General features: G+C 31.5%; 1 protein-coding gene and 1 non-coding gene across 2 annotated transcripts; both read left to right on the top strand.

Moving 5' to 3' along the window:
* Positions 1–666: 666 nt before the first annotated feature.
* On the top strand, positions 667–738 carry TRNAP-UGG (transfer RNA proline (anticodon UGG)). The gene has a single exon. It is a non-coding gene; the product is annotated as a tRNA-Pro (tRNA).
* Positions 739–960: 222 nt separating this feature from the next.
* LOC118052749 (large ribosomal subunit protein bL12c) lies at positions 961–1799 on the top strand. Its single transcript, XM_035063790.2, has one exon. The coding sequence runs from the start codon at positions 1101–1103 to the stop codon at positions 1662–1664; it is 564 nt and encodes a 187-aa protein (XP_034919681.1). The 5' UTR covers positions 961–1100; the 3' UTR covers positions 1665–1799.
* The last annotated feature ends 10282 nt before the right edge of the window (positions 1800–12081 follow it).

Below are 12081 nucleotides of genomic sequence, written 5' to 3'. Positions count from 1 at the left end.
AGATTCATCTGTGATCCCAAAATGTTATCTAGAGAACGAGACATGAACTTGGTCAAGGAGTAAAAATAAATAAATAAATAAATCTAGCATTGTGTGTCTTTTATTTAGCTGCCATTGATTCCCTAATCATATCCCCTTTAAGTTTTTGTTGAATGTTAAAGATTATTTTTTAAAAAAATAAGAATAATTTTTTGATTCTTTTTCATATTTTTAAAAAAATTATTAGTGTTCTCCTCTCCAGTCTGTTAATGAACTTATAAAAATCAGTAGGTTAGAAGTCAGAGCCGAATCTAAAATGAAGGATTTTGGGCAAAATTACAACTAAACCTTTTAAAATATTTAATACCTGTTTTATTATTATTATTTATTTATATACGACAAGTGAGGCATTGATAATCTTTATTTTTTTGAAGGGTTTTTTTTATTAAGTGAATATAATTTTTATTTTATATAATACAATTGCGACAAATATATTTTATTTATTCTTGGAAATTTTTTTTTTTTTAATTAAGTACAGGCTTTAAACAATTACCAAAATGACACTCAACTTAAACCGGATTGGATAGGTGACCTTACACACTCACCATTCAACTTGCGGTCCTGAAATGGAAAGGCGAAATAATTAATTTATTAAAATATTATTTAAGTGCATATCAAACTACAAGAGGGCATTTGGTCTAGTGGTATGATTCTCGCTTTGGGTGCGAGAGGTCCCGAGTTCGATTCTCGGAATGCCCCAGCATTTCTTTTTTGTCATTTTCCAGAGTGTAGACTGGTTGACAAATATACCCCTAAAACAAAAGGCTCTCCCTCCTGAAGCAGCCGAAAATTGCAAGGACCGTTTAGTCTAGTTATTATATAAGAAAAAAAAAAAGGGACCTTTTATATAAGATTTATATTAATCTATAAGAAAGAAAAATAATATTTTAATATTAAAAAATATCAGGAAAATTTCCAAAAGAAACCATCGTTTCATAAACCTTTCATCTCCTCATCCCTCTCCCCATAACCTTATCCTCAAAACACTATCCATCTGTTACTCTCTATTTCATCTCCATAGAAGAGAAGAGAAGAAATCCTTGGATTCCCCCTCATCAGAAATGGCAACAACAAACCCCCTCTCTACAACAATCCCAACACTCTCTCTCCACTCCCCATCGTCTTCCACCACACACTCCCCCACCAAACACTTCCTCCTCTTCCCTCGCCGCCAACTCCCCCTCTCTTTCCGCTCCTCCCACGTCCGCCCCGTCGCCGCCGTCGCTGCCCCTGAAAAAATCGAGAAACTCGGTGCAGAAATCTCCTCCTTAACCCTCGAAGAAGCCCGCACCCTCGTCGACTACCTTCAGGACAAGCTCGGGGTTTCGGCTGCTGCATTTGCACCAGCAGCTGCCGTGGGTGTCGCGCCAGGGGCTGCAGCTGATGCGGGAGCAGCAGTGGTAGAGGAGAAGACGGAGTTCGATGTTGTTATTGAGGAAGTGCCCAGTAATGTTAGAATTGCGGTGATTAAATCGGTTAGGGCTTTGACCAGCTTGGCATTGAAGGAGGCCAAGGAATTGATTGAAGGATTGCCTAAGAAGTTTAAAGAAGGGGTTTCTAAAGATGAAGCTGAGGAGGCCAAGAAGCAACTTGAAGCGGCTGGGGCTAAATGTTCTGTTGTTTGACACAACAGCTTTTCCTTAATTTTCATTTGTTGGAGTAGCTTGTTTTTGTGATGAAAAACCCTTACACTTGCTGCTAGTAGTGATGGTGCTGTATGCTTTGCTTGCTTCAATTTTAATTTAATTTAATTTAGCATATGGATTGGATTACCTTCATTTCTCCTTCCTTGAATCAGAATTTGTGCGTCAACAATGTTTTAACAGCATGCTCCATTGTTGATTTTACCCTTCAATCTCATCTCCACAGGTACAGAGTGCTAAGTTGTGACCCAGAAGGCTGGATATGAAAAGAAAAGGAAGCTTTTCATAAAATAATACAAGATGGGCACTGATCCTTTTCTCTTAAGAATTGAACACTGTTATAGGGTTGCTTGTTCTACTAAATTATACCTTGCAATCTGCAATGTCCCCTGTCTATCCAAAATGAAACTGCGAGTCAGCATGCATTCACCTGTGCGAAATTCTAATTCGATCTCGTATTATTTTTCCGGTGTGAAAAATGTCAAAATGCAGGAAGCTTTATGAGTTCATAAGATTATACCTTGCAATCTGCAATGTCCCCCACATGGCCATGGCCATGGCCACATAGTCAGCCAAGGGCGCATTACTACACGATCTTATCATCTAGCCAGAGAACATTTGAGATTTCCCTTTGAAAATATTGATCATGCATGCCATTCAAGAAGAGGTTTTCTTTGACCAGTCCCATATTAGTGTTTGGTGCAAATCCAACCTTCATCATCCAATCTTGCAGCTCTGTGATCTTGGCCGCGTCACCATCTTCGCAAGCATTGCTGATGAAGTGTATTACAACTCTCACTATCAAAAACCTGGAATTCCCTGGCAAAGAATACCAAGAGTGATTCTGCTTTGCCTGGCATCCTTTTTACCACGGTACCCATGTATCATTGCTTTGCATATTTCTGGATCAGGTTGCAAACCAGAATGAAGCATTTCTTCCATCAACTATTCAGCCTTTATGCTTCTGCCCGTTCTACACCTGCAGCAGATGAGGGCTTTATAGGTTAGAAGAGTAGGGTTTAGAGGTAAAGCTTCTGCTACACAATCACTTTTGCAGAGGGACTCGATGAGTTTATTGTAGATTTCCACATGAGGTATATAACCACGCCCAGACAGTCTTTCCAGAAGAGTCTTTCTTTGCTGCAAACGGTTGATCCTCTTCGCATAACAAAACTACTAGATAATCATAAAATATCTGGAGAGATTGAGACATCAAATTTCTCAAGCTCCACAACCGAATTCAAAGCAGAAATAGCCTTCCCTCTTTACCATATCCTTGAATAAAAACCCGACAAGTAAAACTATCAGGGCATCCCGTTTCCTATCATCTCCTACAACAATGACTTAGACCCTATCATCTTTCCTTCATTGCAATAACCACAAATAAGAGTTTTATACGAAACAACGAGATTCAACCCTCTATGAACCATTCTATGGAACCCATGAACCATTCTATGGAACCCTTCCTTCTTTACAAAGGCCATTCATTAATATAGCATACAAAACCAGAAATTTTCTAGTTTGTTGTGAATTATTTCCTTAAAGAATTGAATTTTTTTAGATTGAGCGGTAAAAGGTGAAATATAAGCTTATTATCTTTACAAAGGCCATTCATTAATGCAGCATACAAAACCAGAATTTTTCTAATTTGTTGTGAATTAGTTCCTTAAAGAATTAAGATTTTTTAGATTAAGAGGAAAAAGGTAAAATGTGAGTTTATTAAAGTGAAAAGCCAAAACTTTATGTAAAATACGAGAGTGACATCTATTGAATGTAAGCATGTGAGGGAGTTTGTGAGGATATATTTCTCATACTATGAATGTGATTTTTAGATCTTGACGATGTCAACCAAAAGTGGATTATCACTGTCAAAGGATAAGAATAATCCAGAATAAGGTTATTGAGCTATGCAACAACAATTAGAGTTGATGAACATGAAGTTTGGAGAGGTTATGAATGGGATGGGTGAATTGATAATTAAAGTAGCTAGCTTATGAGATGAGTAACGCCATAGAGGTCACGAGGTTAGAAGGCTTGTAAGATGAGTTATTTCACCTCCAAAGAAGTCTACAACAAAAAACAAATATAGATGAGGAGTTTGAGGATTTTGATCACGATTATAATGCTAGGTTTCAAAACATAAAAACCAAAGGATAAGGGAGTTCAGCCACATGGACATTTCTGTCAAGGAGAGTAGACCAAGAGGGTGGTTTTTTTTTTTTTTTTTTATGATTTGGACAAATTTTAAGAGTATTAACATAAAGATCCTGACTTTTCAAGAAAAAAAAAGATCCTAGAGCATACTTGGAATGAGAGAAGAAAATGGAGTTATTTTTTTTTTTATTGTCACCTATACTCTAAGAAAAATAAGGTAAAACTTGTTATTAAGTTTACTGATTGTACTATTATTTGATGAGATCAAATTGTTTTAGATAGAACAATGAATGGAGAGAGACCTGTAAAGACTTAGGATGAGATGAAAGAAATCATGAGAAATAAGTTTGTTCATGGATTTTATTATAGGGAATTGTTTTAGAGATTGCAAAGTTTAACTCAATGGTCTAAAAGTACAGAGGATTGATGATTTTCATAATTAGAGGTAATATTGTAAAGGAAAGAAATGTTACAATGGAAAAAAAAATTAAATTATTTTAATAGAGAGATAACTAATGTGGTTAAGTTGCAGTATTATGTTGAGATAAAGAATATGATTCACATAGCTACCAAGGTATATAGGGTAATATACATTAAGGAGGTAATTCAGATTCCTTCTCCACTTAAAGGTTGATTTATAAAAGAGATATTCCCCCCATCAAAGTCGAATACTATGAGAAACAAAATTGAATCACCTAATTATCCATTAGAAGTTTCAAATTAGCTGATTGCAAGATTAAGAGGAAAAAAAAAAAGCCAAAGATGCATTCAATTGGCTTATTTAGAGTATTTGAGTCAAGGTGAATTTCAAGAAGGCTACATCTTTCACAAGTAATGATCATACTTTAGCCAATTTAGTCTATATGCAAAAGAAGCTTGATCCATCTACTTTATATGCTAATTAATTTTGATAACTTGAGACTTATTTTTTCTAATAGATGGCTTTACTTTAACAAGCATAGTTTTTTATCCAACTGTTGGATGAGATAAACATTTTATTAAAAGATTCCAAAGGTCTTGTTTTATTTTGGGTTAAAATTTAAAGTCAGCTAGACATCAAGAAGGCCTTATTATAAGATCTAAAAGCTACTATGCATGAAGTGTATTAGTTTCCTGGTTGATTTATGATTATTTATTTTATTTTATTTAGAATACCTTTATTATTTTTCTAGCATTTTTTACGACATTTTTACCTAGTATAAATAGGTTTTTTTTTTTTTTTTTTTTTTTTTTTTTTAACAGACTTTGATTTTAACAATTATTATTGTGTGTGTGAAGTTTTGCTCATACTTTTTTGTTTTTCATTGAACTACTCTAATTTATCAAATAATTTACCAGCTTCGTGGTATCTTCTATGTTTCTCATTTATGTCTCTTCATGTATGTGTGTGAAAACAAATTTGTTTAAGAAATATATGATTTTTCACTAAAGTATTTATTTTATTTTATTTTGTTATCACATACGATATTCTAGCAACCAACCCTTTTTTTCTAGAAGGGAAGGGCCTTTAGGTTTTGAGATGGAAAATGTCTAAAATTTATTTTTTAAAAAAATTGCCACCTAGTATGATAGTTACTTTGAACCTTAACTAGTCTTCACAGTTCTAAGGTAAGGAACTGGTTATGCTTGAGGGAAGACATTATCACTTTAATGCATCTTAACTGAGGTAAGTTATATTGTAACTTGTCTTTTATTCCTAATGGTCTGTTATACCTAATTTTCAATGGTTTACTTATATGGGTGATAGCAACTTTACTTCAAAGAGTTAAATCTCGAGTATATGTTTTGGCTTGAACCTATCCATTCCAAAATCCAGGTTATTTTACCATTCTTAATTGCTACCATTCATTCATTTAGTAACAATTAGTGAATTAACATATATATAATCAACTACTCTCGATCAAGACAAGTGATCAATAATGATCTATCAAGTTATGTCAATGAATAATTGGATGAGATTTTTATTGAGATCACTGAACCCAAGCAAAATCCTAAAAGGTGTTATCGTTAAACTTGTTGTTTATACAACAGTAGCCTATGGATAATGGTTGATTAATGACCATTTACATTATAGTGTTAATGTATTTTCCCTATAGTTAATTGCTTAATTACATTTGGCATTAACTTTGTTCATGCAAAACATATTTATAATTAATAAAGACTTCTTTATCTTTAATATTTATTTGTGTTTGATTAATATAATCTGAAGTAAAGATAAAGTCCTTGGAAAACAATATTTTGTAAAACAATTATAAAGTTGTTATAATTATAAGATTCCTATTGCATTAAAGCATTGTTTATAAATATTTCTAGCCAATGTTTTATTAATATTAGACATTAATTAGAGTAATTGAAACTGATGCATATTATATTCTTTTATTTATGAAAAGAAACAGTTGTTCTCATAATTTGAGGTATGAGGGATATCTAAAACAAATATATAGATGCTTTTTAGATGACATGTACTTTAAACAAACCTATATGAGAATTTCATATGGAAAAATCTCCAGTGTCTATAAAAATGCTCAGATGACAATTGTGTAAGTGATCTTTATACTTATGATCACAAAGTTATCTTATATAGGGAATGTTATGCTTTCATTCTGACTACAAGTTGTTATAGTTATTAACGAGCATATATTAGGTATAACATGAATTATATGAAGGTATTTGAGTGATCAAAAGAGGATTCATCATCCTAGATAAATTAGAAAAAATATTCTATTTGTTCTTAAATAGTTTGATTGTGAAATTTTTTAGCAATGTTAAATGAGATTTGAAAAGAGTTTCATATCTTATTTAAAGAATAAATAACTATAGCATTGAGAACAAATATGATTTCATAGAGCATGCATACTTCATGCTATAATGTCTCAATAAAAAACATTCTTGTTGAAGGATAATAATAACATTTAGAAACTGCTAATTGAAAGGTTAAGTTAAACCACATATAACTTTCCTAACATTAGAGGGATCATGAAACATTGCTAGACAATGCACTTGATCTTTATATATAAATCAATCAATTATTTTATTGATAATAAATTAAATTATTTAATTTATTTAGTCTTATTTAATCTAGAATTATAATTTATATTTGGGCCAACGTATTAAGAACCTAATGAGTCATACACATTAAGAAGTATTGATCACAAATTAAATTGGGATAATTAATCAAGTGTCTTAATTGTAAATAAGTTTTAGAAAATGAGGACTAGAATGTAATTAATATATGAAATTACAATTCTAGACATAGAAAAATCAAATAGGGAAATAATTGAATAAACTTCTATAAGTCATCCTGAAATAATATATTTGATAATATTCAATGAAACAAATTGATATTTTATCATTTATAGAGTTATTAGGTTTTTCTTTAAATAGAATGTTATGCCTCATTTTTTTTTTTTAAAAAAAGAAGAGAAATTACACAAGTTACATGACAAGGAAAGTTAACATTCATAGGCATAGTAGTCCCTCCATTCTAAAAGGAGTTTTATAAGATTTCTCATTAGTGGTTGGTGTGAATTACTATTAAAGACTAAATACTTGGATGACTTATGATTTTCGACAACATAACTATGAAAAAATTGATCAAACCTCAAAAGAAGATGTGAGTGTATGTTTTGGGAAAACCGACATATAATACTAAGGTTCACTCATAATTTTATTGAATGAGGTTTTATACCCCAACCCTATATATCCAAGCAGTGACTTATTATAGGTTTATATACTTGAAAATAAGATCTAGTGGCATGAATATCTTTTTGAACTTGGTTTAGATAATGACCTCTATGGATTCATTTTTTCCAATATGTTTTGTTAAGTTTAACAATCATATTGGTACTTCAATTCTATGATGTTGCCCTATATCAGTGTTTGTATACATTGGTCGATAAGACTAATGAATGCACTTTCCTAGTAAGTGGATAACATTATTTTATTAGAAAATTTCTATTTTTTTCTTATTATTGATGTGCATTTTGAAATGTGGTTTACTAAACATTTTAGTAATCTCAATTGACACTTGGGTGTCAGTGATAAATACTAGGCTTAAAGACTTAAAAGTTTTACAAACTCGTTTATTTGAAAACAAAACAGAATAAGTGTTACTCTACATTAATGTCAAAAGTAATAAATTGTTATAAATCCATTACCCTAAACACTATTAGTGAATAACAAAAAAGAGGACATGATCTATACAATTTCAAAGTAATTGAAAGTTTTTTAAGAAAATAAAATAGGAATGCCGCCTCATAAAAGTCTTTAATGTGGGTCGAAACCTATTAGGCCTAACAAACTTGTTTCAAGGCCCAAAAAAACATGTGTGAATGGTTTGTGTTATCTAAAAAAAAAAAAAAAAAGAGCAACACCTACTACTTTGGTAGATTCAAAATCATAGTCATAACAGGATTCCATGAAGCCATAACAATGCAAGGTATGATAAAAATAATAATAATAATAAGTCAAACACAAGGTGGAAAACTTGATATGGGTTTCAACCAAATGAAATACAAGTGAAAACTTAAAATCAAATAGAAAACACATTTGAAAAGACCAAACTAGAAAATCGATGGGTCTTTTAGAAGACCTACTTTGGTTTGGGTTTTTTTTATTGTACTGATTAAAGAAAAAAAAACTAAATTAAACCCTTAATGTATAAATCATTAATCTACACGTCATTCAAATTTACATATAGTTCAGGATAGGCATGGATAAAATAGCCATATGGAAAAGATAGAACATAGAGAAAACATTTGTAAACAAGGTAAAATTCCAGGCTATTTTTAGGCTTGAACTTTAAAGGGCAATAGATTTCAATCATTCCAGAGTTGTTCATAATGAGTGAACATAAAAATGACTATATGACCTACTCAAAGATTTCATCTTTGGTCCACCATAAAGTGAGTAAAACCATTCTTATATATATATAAACATTACAAGGTAGCTTAGAACTTAATCACACAATCCAAAATTTTAACTCATGAAGAGTGAGTCCTATTACAAATAAACATTCTCATCAAAATCGTTGTAAAAAAAAACTTATAACTTAATCACACAATCCAAAAGCTTTACTCATGAAGAGTGAATCCTATCACACTGAAAAAAATATTCTCATCTAAATAGTAACATATTACATCTCAAGATTCATGGATATAGACATTTTCACACCACAAATGGCACCATTGTAGTTATAAAAACTAAGGCATTAAAGAAAGAAAATGAGCAAGAAAAAAAAAGAAACACACAAGGGCAAATACCTATGTTGGGAGGAAGATGGGGGTTGAATCAAACCAAAATGTAAACCAAGACTCATAAGCTTTTTAAAACCTTAATTTTTCACTCTCCAACACTAAAACCTTCAAGACTTTCTTGCCTAAAATCATGAATACCCAACAAACCTATTTTTTTGTTTTTCCAATTCTCTAATCGAACTATATTTTCTCTAAGTGTTCCTCTTTCTTACTTTTTTTCTCTCCCACACACACCCTTAACCTATTTATAACGGAAGAGGACCGACCTAGCTTCCTATACCAAATCAACACAAACCACATGATTTGTAAACATGGAATCTACAACGTTGAAGGGTTAAGATAAAATAAGGATCACAGGTTTCAGTACATGAGCATGAAAAGGCTCTTTTGTAGTGCGTCAGTGAGTCAGTTTTTGAGGAAAAACAATAAAAGCAAAAAAGGATAGTGAGGTTAACATGTTTTCATGTAGAATAGAATAACCAAAGGTTGAACAACGCTAAAATCATGAAAGAATAACACTTAAAAATAAATGAAACAATGCCAAAATATCCAAAACAACAGTGGTCAGTGGCAGTTTGTCAGGAAAACGACAAGAGTGGTGGCTAGGATTCCTAATTTTGATCTCTGAAAAAGAAGACAAAGAGGCTAAAATTTTAATCCTTTTAGTTTGAAAGGAAAAAAAAAAAAACAAGGCCTTGAAATGACGATGTTTGGTATGGAAAAAGCTCAAAATAATATTTGAAAGTCAATGCCTTCTTAGTTTTAATCCTCTAGAAATTTTAATTATTCAATTAGGCACAAAATCAAAGCCAAATTAATAAAATCTATCAATTATGTCATTGACCAAAGCTAAATAAATCCTTCAACTTCTTAGTATAAAATCATAAATTTATTCAATTAAGCTCCTAATTGAATTAATAAGACTTTCTAAATTAAACCAATTTGATAAATTTGGTCCTTGATCCTTCAATACCATCAATTAAAACTATTTTTATTTAATTTAAATCCTTAAAAAAATTCTTATTTAATTAAAACCTTGAGGAATTTTGATTGGCTTATTTAAAAAAAATATTTTTTTTGGATTTTCGTTTTTTTTTGAAAATATTTTAGGGTAAAATAGGTTATAACAGTTTCCTCTTCTTTGCAATGTTTATAGTACAAAGTCTTATAGAAAAAGATTGTCAAGAAAAAATGGTATTTGTGAAAACTTTGAAAAGTTGTAAAGTCAAGAAAGGACTTTGTAGCGAAATTTTGAATGTTAGTCAAATCAAGAGGTGACCAACCTTAATTTTATAAAATGATCAAATAAAAAGGTGACCAACCTCATTTTTTTTTATCGTAAAGTTTGTTTGGCTTACCTATAGGATTTGACCGAATATATCTCAATTGTATGAGTGAATCCTTTTGATAACATAATTGGTTTCGATTGAATTCTGTCGTGAGGAAGAATATTCTAATACAACTTGAATTCTGCTGCAGGACCACTTGTCATAAAGAATCAAATTCATAGTGCTGTTTAATTGTAGGCTAAAATTTTTGGTGCCAAGTTAAGTTGGAAGAAACCTTGTCAAATCTTTGTTGACATGGATTTATTAGAGCTTTTTTATATTCCAAATAGGATTTTTACCTATAAGATTTCTACAAAACATTACACAATGCTAAACACTTTTAGGTTAGATGACAAGCATATATCATTACTTAGTTTGAAATACAACCCCTTTTTTCTTTTGTAATACATCTTCCTTATTGATAGTAGGACTAATTATTTCTAATTTTTCCTCTCTTAGACACTTAACACACCAGCCCACTCAAGTTTTACTAGTGCAAATCCTTTGTTTAGTTATTTATGAGTCATACAACCTAGGGCTTTTTGAAATAACATCACTATATATAGGGGTGCATTGATTTTATCGTCATACACCTAACATTTACGATATTTTTTTATATGTTTTACGCAGTTTCTTTCCATGGTCATCTAGAAGTAACCAAATCATTAAATTTGCTCAACCATCATGTGTCTATTTGTACAAGTGGCATAAATCCCTTTATGAACTTTTGTATAAGGTTTCTCCATCCAGGTATTATTATTTAATTGTCATCCTTCTTAAGGTTTTTTCGTCTACCTTGGATGCTTCTAATGACATTCAATGAACTGTTTGATGTCATGATACCAAGAGTTCTAATTGTTTCTCCTTCAACTATGCAACAATGAGCTGGAGAATTCTTGATCTCTATATAGATCAATCGCACTCTGATTTCGCAATCAAATTTGGTTGTGGTGTGTGAACTCTATTCCTCAAAGTCTTTTGTAAGTTTAATGAAATGTTCCTGATATGGTCTTAACTTTTCATTCATAGGTTGTCATTCACCCTTCATTTAATAGATTATCAACATTGAATCTTTGTATACATCTAGCTTTTTAACTCGAATTTCCAAACGACCTCCAACCCATGAATGCATGCCTCGTATCATTTCACATTGTTAGTACAATCAAACTAAACTTGATTGAGATGGGATACTGACATATGAAGAAGAAGAAAAAGGAATAATCTAGCATATATTTTGGCTCTAGTACTTCTATGGCTAATAGAAATGCAATTTCTTATAGGTTGGGGACCAAGCCTGTAACTGAAAAGCAAATCGGGTATCCGAACAAGGTGGGGGAGGTCTAAGTCACAAGTCCTTGGTTTTTTACTTGATTGTATTTGTGGGAAGTTACAATCTTGAAAGCAAAAATTATTATCACAAGTAAGAGGAGAGGTTTTACTTAAGGAAATGATTGATGTCACCCTAAATTATGTGATGTCCGGTTTTAAACTGCTTACAAGTTTTTGTTGTAATTGTTGTCTAATAAGGAAGTTTTAGCATTGAAATAATATCTATTGGACCTGCAGTTCTAGAGAACACCTTGATATGAGATTAAAAAAAGCTTGGAAGCCTAACTATGAAGTATGGATGCTTTGTGCAATCATCCTTGCATAACATCTCAT

Source organism: Populus alba, chromosome 16, assembly GCF_005239225.2.
Source record: "Populus alba chromosome 16, ASM523922v2, whole genome shotgun sequence".
NCBI classification, from domain to species: Eukaryota; Viridiplantae; Streptophyta; class Magnoliopsida; order Malpighiales; family Salicaceae; genus Populus; species Populus alba.
Note: the sequence above shows the minus strand (reverse complement) of the source record. Positions and strands in the feature narration are given on the sequence as shown.

Excerpts from the sequence above, each read along its gene's own strand:
- LOC118052749 (XM_035063790.2), top strand. The coding sequence starts at position 1,101 with ATGGCAACAACAAACCCCCTCTCTACAACAATCCCAACACTCTCTCTC.